Source organism: Varanus komodoensis, unplaced genomic scaffold (genome assembly GCF_004798865.1).
Source record: "Varanus komodoensis strain SLA01 unplaced genomic scaffold, ASM479886v1 scaffold1, whole genome shotgun sequence".
In the NCBI taxonomy this organism is placed as follows: Eukaryota; Metazoa; Chordata; class Lepidosauria; order Squamata; family Varanidae; genus Varanus; species Varanus komodoensis.
Genome location: NW_025335268.1, coordinates 35,508,206 through 35,528,115, shown reverse-complemented (window position 1 = coordinate 35,528,115; position 19,910 = coordinate 35,508,206). Strand labels below are relative to the sequence as shown.

The 19,910-nt window shown below is 36.5% G+C and overlaps 1 protein-coding gene across 17 annotated transcripts in view; it reads left to right on the top strand.

The window, feature by feature from the left end:
* Nucleotides 1-19,910, top strand: part of ARID1B (AT-rich interaction domain 1B) — a 496,963-nt gene that overhangs the window by 453,897 nt on the left and 23,156 nt on the right. For 14 of the 17 annotated variants that reach the window (XM_044422260.1, XM_044422234.1, XM_044422196.1 and 11 more), the window contains 4 exons: nucleotides 3,239-3,345; nucleotides 4,106-4,264; nucleotides 11,652-11,861; nucleotides 14,198-14,402. In XM_044422260.1, the coding sequence (XP_044278195.1) occupies nucleotides 3,239-3,345; nucleotides 4,106-4,264; nucleotides 11,652-11,861; nucleotides 14,198-14,402 (681 nt within the window). The remainder of the gene's footprint in view (nucleotides 1-3,238; nucleotides 3,346-4,105; nucleotides 4,265-11,651; nucleotides 11,862-14,197; nucleotides 14,403-19,910) is intronic. The other 3 variants (XM_044422242.1, XM_044422313.1, XM_044422217.1) reach the window with 1 other exon arrangement.

The window sequence follows — 19,910 nt, the reverse complement described above, 5'->3', positions numbered from 1 at the left end:
CAGAGTGGTATCTGATTGGGCTAACTTGCACAGATGTCCATGGAACAAGTGAGTTTAGGATTTCTGATCAGATAGTCTCATGCATTTCATCTTCTGTATATCCTTGTGGGTTGCTTATTTATGGCTTCATTCCCATTTATTAAAAAATCCAGAAATGCTTAACTGCTCTATGTAGCCTTTTCCTCAGTAATTGTATTATTTGGGAAAAGATAGCTCATCTCTATTAATGTATTTAAAATTAAACATACTAAAAAAGTAAAGGGAAAGCTAAGTGGTAATTTTTGCATTTTGAGATCTTTAAAGCCTTGTTCAACTTGCAAATGAACCACAACAACATAAAAATAAGTCCATGAAAACCTCTGGCAGTATTGCGTATATAGTTAGCTGTAAACTCATATGGCACATGGCTGGGTAGGTTTTTTGGCAGAGCCATTCTCCCAACCTGCAGTGAAGTGATGCTAAAGATATTAGCAAATTAGCACCATGAAGCTTGCCAGCTTATTCGCCAGAGTCTTGCTTGCGCTCTCACTGCTGTAATTAAAACTAATTATTTTCTAAAACATAGTAATACATGAATATGTGCAATAATCATTTTGTAGTGGGCAATCTGTGAAGTGTTTTTAAAGCTCCCCCTTTCCCTTTGGCTTGTTCTCCCACATGTTGGCTGCTGAGCATAAAGCTGCATTACCATTTAGCAAAAATCAAAGCAGGGCAATAATCCGACTAGAATTTTATTTATCTGTAATATCCATCATATTTTGCACTCAGCTTTTATTTGGCCTTTCTTTCTTCCTCCATTTTCTTCTAAACATTTCACATAGTGACTAAAATATGCCATTTTAATTAGTTTATATTCCATAACAAATGTGGAACTCCCATTGCCCACCTGCTTTTCTAATTGTGTTAAGCAATGCATCCATGGGAGGTGGGATTCTTATTTTGATTTCTCAGTTGAATCACAAAAATTGAAGTTTATCCAATTTGAATATTTACTATGATCTCAAAAAATAAACATGATCTTCTTATTATGTTTTGTTACTGTTCCTTGAAATAGATTGCAAATATTTATAAGCATAATTAGCATTACTTGCCTACTGTTTTCTTACACATGTAGAGTGGTCAGTATGTTTATAGCAGTTCAAAGTGTTGCATAAGGGGGAAAAAGTATTCAAAAAACTTGAAAACTAAAACAGACAATGGGAACTATAATAGATGATGGGGAAGTCAGGGCAAGCATAGGAAAGAGGGAATATAAACAGATAAGTTCAGCTTGGTTACAGTTGCAGGCAAGACTGTGTAGTCCCTGTACATTTCTACTTAAAAGTATGTCCCATTCAGTGAGGCTTATGTCCAGTTTTGTGAGTATAGGACAGGAGCTTTAGGCTATAATCCTAAATACAGTGGGATTGACATCTGAGTGAACCTATTTTGGGTTCCGCTGCACAGGTTTAAACCAAATAACCCTTGAAAAAAGCTTTGCAAAGGGATTAACAAAGTAAGAGAGATGACAAAACACCTACAGGGAGGGATTTACCTATGCAGATATAGCAAGGCAGAATCTGTTGACTCTCATTAAAAAGCAAGAGATGAATGGCTGAGAATCCTAAAGCTGAAGGAACAGAACTCATGGGCAGGAATATAACAAGTGATAATGATCAATATTCAGTGAAGCAAAGTTGTGGAAGGCTTTAAAGCAGTCTGTCCTGGATACCAGGAGGTGCTATGGGAAACCAGATGTAGAGATCTGAAGATAGTCTAAGCAAACAGAAGAGGTGATAATGATTTTGGTGGATGAGAGGACTGAGATATGGCAGAAGGTTCCTTTAACCACAGTCAAGTACTGCTATTCCTAAGCTGAGTCTAAGAATGTGTTTTGTAAGTTAATTTTAGAACTAAGAACTCAACACCCAAAGTGAATATGTGTACATACAATTCTATATTGTATAGAGGAAACGTGACATACATCTTGGATGTGAATGCTTCTTTTTGCCCTTAGGCTTAAAGCAAGAAATTCAGGTACAACAATAACCTTGACTGCACATTTCATACCTTCAAAACACTGCGGGCAGGGGGGATGAATATTTCTTTGGCACACCTCTGTAAAGTGTCTGCATAAGTGTTATGTGAACAAGAATTATCAGTATTCAGCTGTGTTCCCAGCTGACTTCTTTAAGAAGGAAAAATGCTGAATGTCCATGTCAGCTACAGAGCCAGATCTACAGAATAATTTACAAGTTGAAGAATGTAGCTGCTGTGGAGTATGTTGCAGATCTGGGATTTGGTAACTAAGAGGCTCAGAGAAATGCTATGTGATATTTTATATTGTAATCATAAGGATTTTATTGTGCTTCAGATAGCATACCACAAGGGCCACTTCAGAACATAATTTATTAGTTGAAATAGCTGATGTGAGAATCATTCATACCTCTGTCTGTCCAGTAATAAAGCCATATCTAAATTACTGACAAGTGGATCTGACCTGTAAGAGGATCCATGGGTGCAAGAATTTCATTTGGAAGGCAACTCTGCCAGTATGACACACTGTTTGTCAGTGATGGGAACATTAAGAAGAGGCAGAAGTAAATCTGGTGCTTGTCATTCCCCATCACTGTATTCACAACTAGGGAGATGTGAAGGAACCAGTTGCAACAATGGCTTCCACCCATTTGAACCAAATAATCAGTGTCTCTTATATTGCCTCTCATTCAGCTCTGGGTATTACAGAATGCCGTTTTATACCCACCTCCATACAGCACTAGCAATCACAGTAGCTTCCTCACTGTGTCAGTGTTCCATAGGATGTGGTTCAGTCCCTCATTTGAAAGTGTCATGTATGATGAAAACCATAGCGATTTTGGAAGTATCCATAAGATTTATTATTTAAATATTATATTCCAGACCCTTGTACCAATTAAGTTGGTAATAATTCTGCAGTATTAGCATCCATGGCAAACATACATGGTTTGTACTTTTGTTGTCACAAGTAGTTCATCATGCAATAATTTACCCAAAAAAGTGTTTTCAGGTTTTTAAAATGGCCACACTGATACACTAGTATAGAAATATCTTCCCTTGTTGCATATCAAACACATTTTTGAACTGTACTTGCTGAAGTTAAAGGATTTGTTGGCCTCCATAAAAGGAGGGGTACTGGTATAGTCTGTGTTTCCTGTGTCAACAGTTTTTGACAGCTGGGCATCAACCTTAATGCTAAACCACATCTCCTGTTTTCGATTAGCACCTATGGGTCTTGCAGATATGATGACTCCAGGCGAGTCCAAATTGCCCATTCATCTCAAACCAGATGGAAAAGAAGAAGGGCCTCCTCAGCCTGAGAGCAAAAAGGTACTTCCTTGGCTGCATGTGGCGTTGGTTTGGCAAAACAGAACTCTGCTATGTTGTCCTTCATTCTCTGATTTGAGCTTGCCCTTTTCTGTTCTATCCTGCATGTACTTTTCCATTCACGTGCAATCTTTTTTTTTAATTAAATTTTATTTTATTCCCTTCATTGTGTGGATCTGAAAGTTACTAGTTCTTATGGCATTTAATTCACAGGAGCAAAGAAACTGCAACAAAATCTTCTATGGGAATTCAGTTTAGCAGCTGGGTGGGGTAATAGGGAACTTACCTTAGTCATGATATTTGCAGCCATTTTTCTCTGTCTTCAGTTATAGCTTCCTTTTTTGGCTGTTTCAGCAGCAGCAGCAACATACTTTAATATTTTGCTTTCCTGCCTTATTTGATTAAAATAAGGTGAACAGCTTTATTTTTATTTACTTTTTCTCTTTATTTCATAAGGGGAAACCCATGCTTGACACTCCATCTAGCTTGAAGGAAGCATGATGGCATAGTGACTTCAGCCAAGCATCCAGCAAACTTTCCAAATTATATTGAATAATGTTGTTTTAATACTTCTACATATTATATATATATTATATATGTATGTTTTTCTGTGTGTGTGTTGTCTCTCTCTCTCTCTCTTTCTCTCTTTATATTTTACATAGTTAAAAGGAAAAAAATGGTCAGTCTGTTAAACTGGATGTATTTTTTTCAGTTTTAATAAAGTTTGCCCTGCCTTTGTCCTTTTTTTATTCCTCTACCACAGGATAGCTACAGCTCTCAGGGTATTTCTCAGCCCCCAACCCCAGGCTACCTGCCAGCCCCTTCCCCAATGTCCCCAAGCTCTGCTAGCATCTCCTCATTTCATGGAGATGAAAGTGATAGCATTGGCAGCCCAGGCTGGCCAAAGACTCCATCAAGCCCTGTAAGTGGCTCTGGCTTTTGTGTTTTTTGTTTTGTTTTGTTTGGGGTTTTTTTGTACTTACTATATTTTAATGCTTGCTTGTTTGTTTTATAGAATCTTTTCCTCATTATTTATCCACTAAAAGATTTTCTTTCTCTGAAATGAGAGAAAAGGCTAAATTCTGCCCTCAGTTATATATATTTGGAGCTTATTGTTCTTCAATTCAGTTTTAGCTGTGCTTAGTTGGCTGAGGGCAAAATTTGGTTGAGCCTTTTTTAAAGAGAGATTAAATTGGTGTGTATCACAGACATTTGGTTTTCTTGTAATATAGCAGATGTTGTGAAGAAAACATTTCTCATAATGCATCAGCTTACAGAGCATGCTAACTGTGTTGATAAAGACATTCTGCCTCAGTCATTGGGTCCAAACTCTTTGCAAAACTGATATTTTTTTTCACTTGGGTGTTAATTAGCATCACAGTCTAAAAACAGAAATTAATCTCTCTTTCTTGAGGAAGTATGTGACATCATGGGGACAAAGCAGACATTACTACTAAATCCATATCTAGAAGCTATGTCTTTTTAATTTTTGCTCCAAAATATCAGGGGCCCTGATCCAAATCAGAACTGCAGCGTGGGGATTAGGGCTTTTAAGATCCATAATGGACCCCTTGCACCTCCCTAGGTTAAAAATGAAAAAAGGACTTAGCTATAGATACAGATTTAAAGCAATTTCTGTTGGACCCCTCAATTGCATAGGTTAGTAAATTATAATTCCACATGACTTGAACATAGGTCTTCATGAAAAAATATTGTACAGGATCAAAAATATTTCTACAGAAATTTATTTTTCAAATGGACAGTGTCCATTCTCTCAAAAAACCCTATGTATCTACAAATAGCATTGTAGCTAGATTACAAATTCAAATACTGTGGTTTACTTGAGCACTTCAATAATACTGCTATATAAGAAAATAAAAATTGTATTTTTAAATAAATTGTATTGTCAGAACTGCATGAAAAATGAAAATTAAATGTAGTAGAATATCTTCACTGTGACACACTGATTTTCACTAGACCGGTCACACTGAGTCTTAAAGATTTCACCATGGTAGATTCCTCAGCCATAGTAGATGTTGTGAAAAACATATGAAATAACAGCAGGCCCATGTCTAGTTCCCACCTCCGTACCATGCAATACAATGACTTACCCATATCCTGATTACAGTGACCATACCCCATTCCATATCATTGGTTGCTAACAAAGAAACGTAGAGCCTCATAGCTTTAGGGAACTTGCACTAGATATTATGGAAGAGGGAATACCATGCTCCACACATACCTACTATTTTCATTTACAGTCACATGTTTACCATGATTTCACATTTGTTCCATAAGCATTACTAGAATCAGCTGTCCTAAAAATACTTCCTGTTTGATCAAATTGTTTCTTGCTTTTCTCAGTGGGCAATGTTAATACCAGTACAAAAGGCCAATGTGCAAGAACACAACTAGTATTTTAAATTTATGCTTCACAATGGAAAAGATTTTCTGAGAACCTTGCTCAAATTCATTTGTGTTTGGTGAGGAAACATCAGGAAAAGTAGAAAGGAGATGGAAAAAGACAGACATACAGAAAATGAGCAACAGCAGTTCACCTAGTTTAGAGGACAAAAGGGCAATGACTTTGAATCTCAGAAGGCATCTGATAGTGTGTGTTCTCTCTATGCTCAGAACTGGGCAAATGTGAATGAATGCCTACAGGAACAATTCTGCAAACTGAACTTGTTTTTGCATTTTTCACAATACTTTTTTTTCCTTAAATGGGCACAGGGAGACATTAAGTGCATACACTGTCAATCTTTTTAAAGATTTCTAGAAATGCAAATCTTTTTAGCAGCAAATATATATTCATGAGTTTTTTAAGCCGTTATCCATCCCCAGGGAGCCTGTTAGAAAGCATGTTTTGTTTCCACATAAATTAAAAAGAACCTCTTCAAAAAATTTTGGATTGAGGTGGAAGAATTACGTTTCTGTTTTCAGTTTAGAGCAAACACTCTTCACTTTAGATATACTTAATCTATAGTAATATAAACTTTCACTGAATGAAGTAACGTATCCAAACTACTTATCATCACAGTTCTTTGATTTCAATGGAAATTAAAACAAATTAAAATAAAATAAAAAAGTGTTAGACTGGTGTACTAATTCATATTCTACTAGATATCCTTGGGCAACCAAATACATTTATTGTGAGATTTTACTGGGCATAGCAATTATTAGATCTTAGATTATCAGAGTATAAGATTACATTTTTTGTATAAACTACAAATACCAAAAATCAGACCCACTCCTTGATCAGATTTTAATTTTGAACAGAAACTAAATTCAAAACCTGCAGTTAAGCATTATTATATCCTTATGCTATGAAAACTTTTTTTTTTTTTGGCAATGTAAAGAAAAAAGGTGGGCAGAGCAATCCAAACTGTAGCAGGAGATGGAATGGCAGATGGCCTGCCGTTTCCAAAACTGACTGGTTTGTGTCAGCCAAGACAATAGGTGTGAGACATTTTTTGTCTTTTCCTTGGTGGCTGTTCCCACCCCACCCCATTATTTTTTTCAATGGAGTGGTATTAACTATGCCAACTCCAGGTTTGCTTGGTTGAAGAGGCCAAATCTCAGGCCTCCCAGGGAAATAAAGAGTCTTTGTATACAGCAGATCCAGGGCCAGTTTCAACTTGCCCCAAATATCCAATTTTCTGGGCCTACAGCAAATTGTAGATTGACTGGGGCCTCCAACCATGTTAAGTATAAGCCTATATTGCTTGCATAAGGACTAAATTCCATAATTATTTTTCAAGATAAATTGTAACAATATGCAATTATGTTGTTACTACGGTTAGTTTATATTTAGTCTGTATCCACATGATGAGTAGATTAAATCAATATATACAAAAGCCATTTCTCAAGTACTGTATTGTCAAACCAAGAGATACATTGCTTCCCATCAGGGCCCCTTATTATATGCACAGAGTTTTCCTCTTCATTCATCCTGCCTGTCAGTATGAGGATCATTTCTCTATTAATATATAAGTTATAGAGAACACTAAGATGTTGAGATAGTCAGCCATCACAAAGGAATGTATATCTGGTGAATGTCCAGAATGAACAGAGATATAGTGAATATGAGCAATCATAAGTCATTATCAACTTTCACTATTGCAGGACAGTGAACAGTTTCTTTTGGGAATCATTTGGGACAATAATACATAAAATTACGAAGTGATAATGCTGCCACAGTACTTGCTCTGAGGGATATACAGTCTCCCAATTCAGGTTTCATCAGTAACAGTACACTGTTCCTGCAGCAAAGTTTGTATTTGTCTCTACATGCCTACACTGAGAGAGTTGTGTTGCATATATGCATGCAACAGTAGTTTGCTACAGATTTGTATCATATATGGAGAGAATAGGCAAAATACTGATAAATAAATACACTACTGCCGTACAAGTTGTATTATATGTGCAAATATGCTAAAGCTGCATTCTCTACCAACACTTTTTCTGTTTTGCATGTTTTATGAAATCCCAAATAAAACAAATCAGGTATGGAAATTAAATGTGTTAATATTCTTTCAGAAGTCTATTTTTGCAATACTTTTGCTTATTCTATGCTAGCTCAAATAGCTGCAATAGTTCAAGGACTTGGTCTATATCAATAAAAAATGTTACTTTTTTGCTATCTAGTCTAGCATTGATTATTGAAATGACTTTAGTTGATAATTTAATAAATTCTAGAAGTATAGAATATAAAACTTCCCTTTAAGGAAGTATGTAGATGAACAAATTTTTAATGCTTTTTTAGCTGTGTGTTGCAGACAGTAAAGAAGCGCTTTATAGGAACATTTTCCTTTTTCTTCTAAAAGTTAATATTTCATTTTAAAAGAAAATTGCACCTGCTTTACTGAGCCTGACAGCCTGAAAGCTCCTGCAGTGAGGAGTCCTTCTTACCGTCTGTAAATTGTGATATTTTCAGCTTATGTTGTCACTTCGTGGCCTGTTGCCATCTCATTGAATAGTGACTTTTCTTTATGTAGACAGTACAAGTGCCCAGCAGTGAAAAGACTGTAAACTACTTTCCCTTCTTTGATGATATAGTGTTATAAGAAATGCTTCACTGTGTAAAATTGAAAACCTTTGTTCAGTTATTAAATCCAAATGTTTCATGTAATAGTCAATTGGCACGGCAGCAGAGTGAACAATAATTAAGGGTATATTAAACATAGATAACATGTACTGCCGTTTTCCAACATGTGACATCACAAGTGAGAAAATACAAAATTTAACTAACAACACTTTTGTTGGCTGCTGTAATTTGTTGTTCAGGGGCCATAAACAATTCATTTGCTGCTCCTTAGTTGCTATTCAAAACTGCAAGGTTAACCAAAGGTTTTAACTTGATATTGACATATTTTCAATATTGATGAAAACTTTTTGCACTGTTAAAAATTAATTCGCAGAAACAGTTTTCTATATAATTGCTTTTAAGCATAGGCTTATTAAAGAAATAACCTCTTCCTCAGTTAAGCAAATGGATCCATGGAAGAGGCCACATGGGATGCCTTATGTCATAGCAGACTATCCCATTGCAGCCCTTTATTTGCATCTACTAAACCACAATCAACCCTGATAATTAATATGCCAAAAGGATATCTGTCTAAACATGCACAGAATTGTGTTGTTAAGTAGAGAAAATCAGTGGATACAATCCAGCCGAAGCTAAATATATTGATTTCAGTGGGGAGATTGGAAGTTAAGGAATTTATCACTCATTAACTCAGTGGGATCAAAAAAAATTAACTCTGACTGGATCCTATCTAATGTTACATTCAGTGGAACTAACTGTGGAAATAAAAACTCTGACTCTAAATACTTAAGGAATTCCCCATGTTTCAACCATATACTACCCCCATCTTTGGGAGCTTGTGAAATTCATGGAATCAGGGACTTTCCACTTGAGAAAGATCATAGCCATAATTTTCCTGTGATCCCACATTAAAGGCCCACATTAAGTTTGTAATAAACACATACAGGGTAGTTCAAAATAGTGTTTGTGCTTCTAAAAGTTATGGGGAATTGAAAAATCCATATTGAGAAGACCAAAGTTAGAGATTTTTTTAAACTGTACGTTATTTTTTGACCCATTTTAAAGCCTGAATCCTCTCAAGGTAGTTCCTTGGGATATGGGTAACTGTCCATATTTATTACAAGATAATAGTTCTGTTGAGTTCTTGGAATACCTACAAACCAAGAACTCTGCTACTGTATGTGTTGTACTACCACCAGTATTCAGTTGCAAACCCATCACTGGCACAACAGTATTATTATTATTATTATTATTATTATTATTATTATTATTATTATTATTGCATTTATATTCTGCCTTTCCTCCTCTTGCAAGGAACCCCTGGTGGCTTACAATTAGTACTGCTGTGTCTGTGATTGTCTATTTGTCCCCATCATATTTGTATTGCAACATTCAACACAGTATTTGATTATCAGGCTGCAAGTGATGTAACTGATATCTAAAAATACTGTATGAAATTCATCCATAAAAATCATGCCATATGCTTACAATTTTCAATGCTGAATGCTCCCATTTTGTAATTATTTAAATTGATGGATACACGGGATTTCCTTGATGCAGAACCACATGCAGTTCCATAAAGTGAAGTCAGGTTGCAATTTAACAATTCCCCTGTATATTCTAATGCAGAGATGTGTAGTGATGTGTAAAATAAAGAGATCCAACTGAAAGGATTGTATAAGAAAGAAATTGCAGACTGTGATATATCCCTGTAGAGGTCAAAACCCTATTTCCTATCTCTTGATAGGAAATCAAATCTTTTTTGGTTTCATACAAACCAAAAATTAGTATGAAATCTTTGACAGTAACTTTTGTGATTACTTATTATCTTGGGTAATAATGTGCTATCTTCCCCATTTTGAAACATTGAGTTGTCAAGTTTCCCACATACAAAATTATTGTGACAGCTCATTTAATATATTTAGAATTCATGGCAGGTTGCAATGTACCTAAAATACAAAGGTATTGACAGGTACTAAAAATATAAATAATAAATATCTCTAAACAGCAGAGTTAGAGACATCTCTGAAAAATTCTCTGTCAGGCTAAAACCAAACCCTTCTCTAGCATCCTATCAGTCACAGTTTACCCCAATTTAGCTGCTAAAAGCTATTCATAAGTAGGAGAAATCATACAGTAAAAAGGATCAGACTTCAGCAGCTGCCCCCAACTGGAAAGCTATTGCCAGGTTCTCTTTCAACTTTTTTATCATGTGGACTTGACATGCAGTTGGTCCAAAGAGACTAAGGGGAAGTGATGGTGTGTTCTCTATGTCTAGTTCAGACTATCAAATCCTGTTAGAATAAGCCATGTTATGTACAAGCTTCATGCACCTTTATGCAGAGCTTTTGCTGCTGCTTTGCTTCCCCGTTTGCATGAGTGAGCAAAGAAGCCGCATTTAGCCAGGGCATACCCATAGCCATAGCATGTGAAGCAAAGCTATGGTTGACAGTAAAGGGGAAACTGTAGCTATCTGCACCTTCTGCAGGTGTGCTGAGTTCATATGCCTAGGCTGACTTACTGAGCTAGGATTTGATCATCTGGCTATGAATTACTCAGGCCAGCTACTGCTTCATAAATAAAAAATTGAATTGAACTCAGGCTTATGGGAAGACCTTGGAGAATGTGCTGTATAATGTACTGCTGGCAACTCACTTCCATCAGTTAATCATGTCATTTGGTTCACTTTTGGTAGCTCATGTGCTACAATGGAATACAATGAGAACATTTTTAAATGCTGGTGTTGACTGACTTTTAACTATTTTTCACCCAGCAGTGGACCAAAAAGAGAAAGAAAATGACAGCAATGTTTTGTTCTGCTTCTTTTCAAGCTTATTTCTTTAAGTGTAAGGGGTTTTTTTTAAAGCTGCTCTCTCTGGTAGCATTCTTTAAAGGTAGAATTTTGAGTGATCTTTCTGTTTCAGAGGTTCCTTGTATGTTACATGTAAAAGGCATCATTCCCTATAGCTAAATTAAGAGTGTGCTTGGATGTCATCAGAAATTTGCCTTCTGAGATCCAAAGATCATCTAACTGGATAAAACTTGCCAATAATAAAATGGGGAGTTTGGGCCCTTTGTTATTAGATAAACCTGCAGCATGTGGATAGAATGTACTGTTTGAGCCTGAACTAGTAGCCTTCATTCCTGAATGTTGTGTGATAGCTTTAGTTGAACATCCTATCTTTGTCACTGTTACGAATTTCTTACTCTCTTCTCTTCCCATCCCTACCCCAACTCTCTTTTTGAAATGTGTTTGCTTTAGAAATCAAGTTCCTCCACCACAACTGGAGAAAAGATTACAAAAATGTATGAGCTGGGAAATGAAGCAGAGCGCAAAATGTGGGTGGATCGGTATCTCAACTTCATGGAAGAGAGGGGAACACCTGTGGCCAGTCTTCCTGCTGTAGGCAAGAAACCACTCGATCTTTTCCGGCTTTATGTCTGTGTTAAGGAGATTGGTGGTTTAGCCCAGGTAAAAAATTGTTGTCTGAAGAACATATTCTAAGCTAGAGGTTTTTAGAGGTTTACCCTCTTTTTTAACAAAAACAACAAAAATGCTTGCTATTTTTCTTTGAAAGGCAAGTTAAAATAAATGAAGTTGCCTTATTATCTCCCTTACTCAACCCAAAATTCAAAGCAAACTTAGAAAAAATTCTCACAGTATTGAATCCAATGTTGTGTTTAAAAAAGGAAAAATGTACAGTGTGTTTGTTAATCATTTCAATAATGTGTAATCTGGAAAGAAGTAAATTGGTCACAGGTATAAAACTAAATATGAGAATGAATTTCAGCTGTATTATATGCCAAATGAAGTGAAAGCAAAATTCGGTCTTTGGCTCTGTGAAAGGCAAGCCTGATAATACCGTGAAAGGAGGAGGAGGTTGCAGCGGTAAGCAAACCTTTGTGCTGGTTTCATTACCAACACACATTGCAGTTTTTCATGTCTTGTGGAATGACCTTGCCCAGAACAGCTCATTCCTGGCAAAGGATTTGCCTTGTCTGCTTACCTTCTCTGTAGTTTTTTCTGGCTAATGAAATAATTTTTTAAAAATTCAGTTCTCCTCTCCCACATCTTCAGCCTTATTACAGCTCCCTTAGGGTCTCCATATACAGATTCTGAAATGGCCGGTGAAAGAGAAGCATCATTCCTGAAAGTCGAATGAAAATGAAAGCATTTTCATTTTTAGCCCATGAAATACGGAAAATGCAAAGTATATCTAGGGCCACTACTATCTGGTGTCCTACTCATCTACTGCGGCACATCTGGGAGGCACCAAATTTAAGGAAGACCAATCTAGGGAATGGGTAGCATTTCTTTCGAAACAGTTTTTCCACCAGGGGACCCAGAGCTCTTCTGGCTTGTTAAGCATATACTTAGTTATTTCCTTGGTGAACATAAAGACTTTAGTAGTAACTACAATCAGTAATAATGTCCTCTGTTTTTACAACTTACATGAAACAAGAAATCTAATTATTTGGGGTGAAAGTGGATTGGTACATGACACAAGAAGTCAATTTGACACTTAAAATGAGATGCAGCTCTTTTGACAACTTGATGAAGAAACCAGTTCAGCTTGAAGTTCTTAAACTGATCTAGGGTATAATCCTGAACCTAGTTTGTTTCTAAGTTCCACTAAAAAGAATTCCATTTAACAACCTTTTTTCAGAGCAGCACAGAGTAGAATAAGTTCTGTATCAAATGCAACCTATTTCACAAATGAGTCAATGTTTGCATTCAGCTTAAAGTTATTGATAAGCCAAATACTTAGATTTAAGTCATTTTCAGCCCATATTGACTGAATACATCAATGGGTGAGGAGCTTTTACACTGTGAAGAGAAATGTTCAGCAGAATTTCATATGGTAACATGGTGAGTCCTTGTAAATCAGGTGTGCTTCACATGATACATTTCTAGCACAAGTGCAGAAAGGGAAGCATATGACTGGGTGTGGCATCATAATGAACAAGTGTATTTTTTCATATATGAACAAGCTTTTGGAAGCTGTTAGATGCCGCATTTTTTTAAATATGTGAAAATGCATATATCCTATTAGTTTGAGTACCAAAAGTACAATCTATACACATCTAAGAGGCACAGTTTTGGGTGTCATATAGCACCAAACAAGATTCATTCTAGCATAGCACCATTTGGTAGAAAGACTGCAATAAAAATATCTTTGAGTTATGGTATGTTCCAAATTTGTGGTAATTCTTACTGGTGCTTTTGTTTTGCAAAGAAATCACTGATCTCCAGCACAAGAAACCTTGGAGTCCTAGCACTCAAATCAGGAATTACTGACTAAATGATCCTTCAGCTAGCAACTGTTTCGGAAGAAAAACTGCCTTTCATATCAGCGTTAAATAGTGAAATAACCTTATTCTTGCCATTTTAAATCACTGTCTAGATGCTGCTGCTTCAAAAAAACAGAGACTGAATATACATGTGTGTGTCAGAGCAAGAACGTACACATTAGTTAGGAGTAAATGCACATCAAAAGTCCCCCAAAGTGTAGAGAACAGAGAAATGGTGCCAGACAGACTATGTCTTTCCACAAGCAAAGTGTTCTACATCAGCAGGTTTTTAAAAACATGATATAAGTGTAAATATTGTTGTGCATTACTAAGTATGAGAATAATGAGCAATTGTTAAAAGAGGCAAATTAAGCAAACCGACAAACTGGATATTAGATACTTGTATTTCTGTGTGGAGGGGTGGGGGTAGGTTTGTTTCCTGGCTTTAATCAATTCAATTTGCTGTAATTGAATGATTCTTTTGTTGTTGTTGTTGTTTATTTACTTATTTCCCAGGTTAATAAAAATAAGAAGTGGCGTGAGCTGGCAACCAACCTAAATGTTGGCACTTCAAGCAGCGCAGCCAGTTCCCTGAAAAAACAATATATTCAGTACCTGTTTGCCTTTGAATGCAAGATTGAACGAGGGGAGGAGCCCCCTCCTGAAGTCTTCAGCACTGGAGATACCAAAAAACAACCTAAGATTCAACCGCCATCTCCTGGTAAGCAGAAGAACTGCAGGAACACAAGCAATGTTTTCTAAAACACTCAAAGGTGGTGGAAATACTGAATGGATCTAGACCATTTCAGCCTCTGTTATATGTAGATATTATATTCCTAATGAATTTTGAACAATCTTGCATGAAATACCTCTTAATAGTATTTGACACTCTCTATTAACAGTTTCCTTATAGGAGATTATATCTGCTTTCATAGTGAATTTTGCAATATATGTTGTGTGTTCACCTACATCATCATTTGTTCACATCTCTTGATTTACAACATTCAAGTTGCGTTAAAAGTTACAAGAACCTTATCTAATTTCAGTGGGAAACAAAATGTGCTCCAGATTGATAAGGCAAGCATTTATACAAATATTGAGGATCTGTTTAGAATCTCTATAAATACAACTATAAAATGTTAAGCAAATCTTGACTTGGTTTCCTTTATTATGGACTTTAAGTGGAATTCTACTAACAATGAGCCTATGGAATGAGTATGATGGTATTATTCTGTTTGTGTTCAACCAAACATTTTTTAACTACCAATGGAACAAGAATGCCATCTTCTTTACAGTAGACTTAAATTTTTGTTTAGATTCCTTTTTATAGCACATACTGTTCTCAGTATGCTGTTTTATATGGCAAGATACTAATGGATTTTGTACTGAAGGTGGTGACATTTTTGGTAGGATTGGCTGAGCTTCTCTGATGACAAGCAGAGAATATTTTAGTTTACGTGAAAGCCTTGCAAAGGGGAAGTGCACTTGATAGAAGTTAAAAGTGTGATAGCACAAGAAGAGTACAAAGACAGTAAATGGGAACTGGAAGAGTAGCAAAGGAGGAATCACACCACAAACTAGCAGAGTTGAATAGTCTAGAAAAAAGAGGGCACAATATTGAGAGAGATGAGTTGAAAGAAAGGATGAACCAGAAATAGCAGTTAGTAGATACAGAAGAAATGGACCGAGAAAGCAAATGAAGGCAACAAGAGAGACCAAGTACACATATAGGCCATAAAAGCACCAGAGAACTTGTGTTAACTTCTGTTAGAGCTTCTGCAGCTCTTTGCTAATGTCTCAGTACAGTTACAGCAGGGATAGGCTTCTCAAAAATGGCAACTTTATCCCTATATTAACTCAGCTAATTCTACTGAAAACTTACCGTGTTTATCTTATTTATTTATTTACTTACTTAATTATAAATTGCCCAAATAGGACCCCCAAGACAACTTAAAATCATAATCAGGAGCCCACTCACCAGCTCATGCTTCACATGATATATATGTCAGCACCTACCAACAATGTCCTTCTAAACAAATAGGTCAGTTTCTACAAGAGAGTAAATGGTCAAAATCCAACAACAAAACAAGTAGAAGAGCATTTCAGTCTCCTAAGTCACGACTCCACTGACTTCAGACTCACAATACTTCAGCAAAGAAAGACTTTAGTTATATAATGGTTGGACTAGAATTTTATCAGTAAATTAGATTCTATTCAAACTGACTTAATCAGTTCCCTGGTTTTCCTTCCTGTTATAGTTATTAAATTGCAACAAAAGATCATATGATCACATTGTTCTTATATATGGCCTCATTATAGAAATGTCATAGACCTTCACTGCTTTTTGCATTTCATGGCCATGCATTCTGCTACTCCTTGCATTTCATGGCCACTACTTTTAAAAAATGTTTTTTCTCTGTAGCTTGGTGTGTATGTGTGTGTGTGCCAACTTAGAAAAACACTGTACACCTGATGAAGTGGTCATGAGTCTACAGAAATATTTACCACAATTAGTCCAGTAGTCTGTAAGGTTTCCTGAGACCTTTTGTTCTTAATAATGTTCATTTTTTTCCAAAAAGTAATAACATCTTTTTTAATGTGGCCCTTATTTCCATCCAAAAATAATGTCAGAAATCTTTCTGTTTGTCCTGTTTTATTTAGTCCACATGTGATAGGAAAATTATTTTCCAGGAATAAGAAGAGTGATTGCTGTAGTTCTGTTGCATTTTATTACAGTATATCAACTTTCAAAAATACAAAGGAAAAGCAGTGGATACACTGTGAAATGCTGAAGGAAACTTATTTGTGGCAACTACTCAATCTGCATAATATTTGTAAAGCCCCACACATTGCAAGGAAAGGTACAAGACTGCTTAGTTTGGGTGACTGTTCTGTACACAAGATGAATCAGTGTTAGGGGGCTTTTTCCCATGCAACTGAGTCAATATTTACTTTCAACTGCTACTGCTTATCCTTGTCTACTCTCTTAGTGGCGTGAAGCAGACAGGCTTCAAGTGGGAAAGCTATTTTTACTCTAAATAACTGGTGAAGCAGAGAAATGTCAGCGCGTGCAGTCCCAAATTTAAATATACCATTCAACAACATATTTGTTCAAAGAAGGTGTCTTTGGATCAAGTGGGAAATCCTTTTCTAAATTAAAAAAGAAATTTGAGTATAGGGAGCAAAAGAGTCTGTACCAGGAAAAGTTTTCCAGGGATGCAAGAGCCTAAATATATGAAATCTTGCTGAGATATAATTATTTTCAGCAAACACTTTATTGACCCCTTGATATCATAAACTTCACAAAAAGATTATTTGCAAGTTGTTAGGTTATCATGCCTTTTTTAATGGAATAAATAAGGCAAGAAGCAGGAGACTGTTCAAGTTTTGTCATTTGCTCTTCTAAAGCATGATTTAATTGTGTGAAGTCAATTATAAAATAGAATTCTCATCAGCATCTGCTGAAAGAGGGGAGGAAAACGTTTATGTATTGGATTAAATTACACTCTCTATTTTCCTCCTAGCAAACTCAGTGGCCACATTTGATATATAATTGAACTTCACTTTACATGGTAGGAAAGGTTAGTATTTGAGAGGCCTTGCTTTAAATGTTTCATTACAATATAGTTTGCATCTTTCTTTCCCCTACTGAAAACAGTTGTAGTCATGCAAATGTTCTAACTTGAGCCAATTATGTCTCAAATATACAGTTGCTGTGTAAACTGATATAAAAAGGAAAGGTAGTTATGTTGACTACAAAAAAATAGCCAAAGTCCATTTTACTATAAAGCATTATTAGGCTAACAAATAAATATGCTTATTTCAGTTTCTCCAGTGCTGTTTTCATTCTGATATCTCAGTGTTAGAGAAATTTATCATGCTGGACCCCAGGCCTCACTTTGTCCTGCCAGTTTCAAAGACAGTTATCACTTTGAGCTATTTTGCACAGTTGATAATTTTGTATGTGTGATATGATGTAATACAAGCAGATCACATATACACATATTTCCTTCTCACAAAAGGGTGTGAATGCTGCCCACAACATTCACTGCGTTGCATGCACTCTGCTTACATGCAAGGTCTAGGTTCATGAGTGCTCCATCTGTTCTTCCACTGCATGTACAAGATCCCTCCAGCCAAGTAATGTGTGTTAGCCTTAGCCAGAGATTCTTGCTCGTGTTAAGTGGAAGGAAGGCTTTCTTACACCTCAACCAAGTGATACTGTTTTAAGGCTCTGATGCTAACAATTCTGGGTTACTGATAGGGGCTGACTGCTGTGTAAACATGAGAACTGGGCCTTTGATGACCCCTCAAAATGTATGAATGCAATATCTGCTCTGATTCATGAAGTGGCATTCACTTCCATTCAAAAATTGTATGAGAAAAAAAGGCATTTCCTAAACTAAAATCAAGGTATAGTTTCTTGCAAATATCCCTGTGTTTTTTTCAGGTTCATATGGGCTCATGCCTTTATTAACCTGGCTGATGTGTAGCTTAATCCATTATTTCCTCTACTTTAGTTGATAGAGAGAAAGGAGCCACATCTCTCAAAAACTTACGTCTTGATCATGTTAGCAGTGGTCTCGTTACAGCAACCCTGTAAAACTTGGGAGACTGCCTTAACAGAGAACACTAGGCGCTTGCTCCCTGGGTTTCCTTGGCAGCTGAAAAACAACAGGAGGGGAGGGAGGGTGTAAGCTAGTCATTTAATTAGTAAGTCTGTAACCAAAAATCCATCTATCTTTGCTGGCAGGTGGCTGGCTGAATTTCTATTATTAGCTGACAGGTGATGTCACAAAATCTGTCATGCAGCCAACCAGGGAATCCCCAGTGGAAGATAAATGAGAAACGGGTCTGGGTTATAAACAAAGGTGCCCTTTGATTGACCTCCATTCACTGTGGACATGTGACGCATCCTGCTAAACCTCCCACTGCTCCCCCCCCCATCAGAATTAGGGCATTGAGTTCATGCTGTGTAAATTATCTTCCCAGCGTGGTGTCTGGCTGTTAAGACTGAAGTATGTGAATGTACTTAACCTTCAGTAACCTTTCCATTGTTTACTTTAGAGTATACATTTGTAGCTTCTGGCAAAAGGTAGGGATATCCTAGAGAGCATGTTAGGCCTCTTATTAATGGAGTTTCAAGAGGTTTTTTTTTTTTTTTTAACCTGATGTAGGGTGGGGGGAATTGCTGGCAAATAGAAAAGGTTTCATTCCCTCCCTCCCTCCCTTTTATTATTAACTGGATATTGCAGGACTGGATAAATAAAAGGACTCTTGGACGTATCCTACCTTCCAAGCTAATATAATCTAGCAACTCACTAAGCCTTGCTACTGCACAATCGTTCTTGATTTCAGTGAAACCTGCTTACAGTCCTCAGTGGAATGAACAGAGATTGCACAGTGGCAGTGCTTTCTGGACAGTACCCATAGCTGTGGAAAGAGCAGTTCTGTGCTTCTGACATACCACAGGATTCACTATATTCATTTTGGGGCCTTTTCCTGCCACTTTGATGGGTCACTCTTATTTCAGGCCACTTACCTTCTCATATATATTCTAGCAAAATCTTTAGTACATGTAAGACTGAAATGGCTAGCTCTTTCTCCATTAAAAGAGGAGGAGGAGGAAAGAATCTTGTCCCATCTTTCCCCCACCTATACAAATATATGGGTATCCAGCCATAAATATACAAAATGCCTATTTTCAAATGAGGGTCAGCTGAGAATTTTGTTTCAGTTCAGTTTTGATAAGAATTTACCAAATTTCTCTGTATTTGAGAACCAAATTTACCAAATATTCTCTGTATTCACAAATTTCTCTGTATTTGAGAGAGAAAGAACATGAGATTTGAAAAGAAAGAAAGAAATGAATGTTGGGGAGACCAGAACTTAACAGATCCATCCATCCAAGCCCAGGATTTTAAGTGCTGAAAAGAATGGCAACCCTGTGTATTCAACCATGTTCATGCTGGATGAGGGCTGCCACCTCTTTTTTCTGACAGGCTCCTCATCTTTAACAGCTGTATGGCAGGCAGGTACATCATGGCCCTGCCCATGCTGGGAATGACTGTACCTAGTGAATTCGACTGGTGCAAATGGGTGAGGATTTCATTTTAGTTCATTTTTATAAAATACCAAAATTTGCAAAGTTCTTTGTATTTAAGGAAGAAAAAGATTTTTTTTTAAATCTAAGTATGGCAGAAAGTTATATTGACCCTTTTACACATCA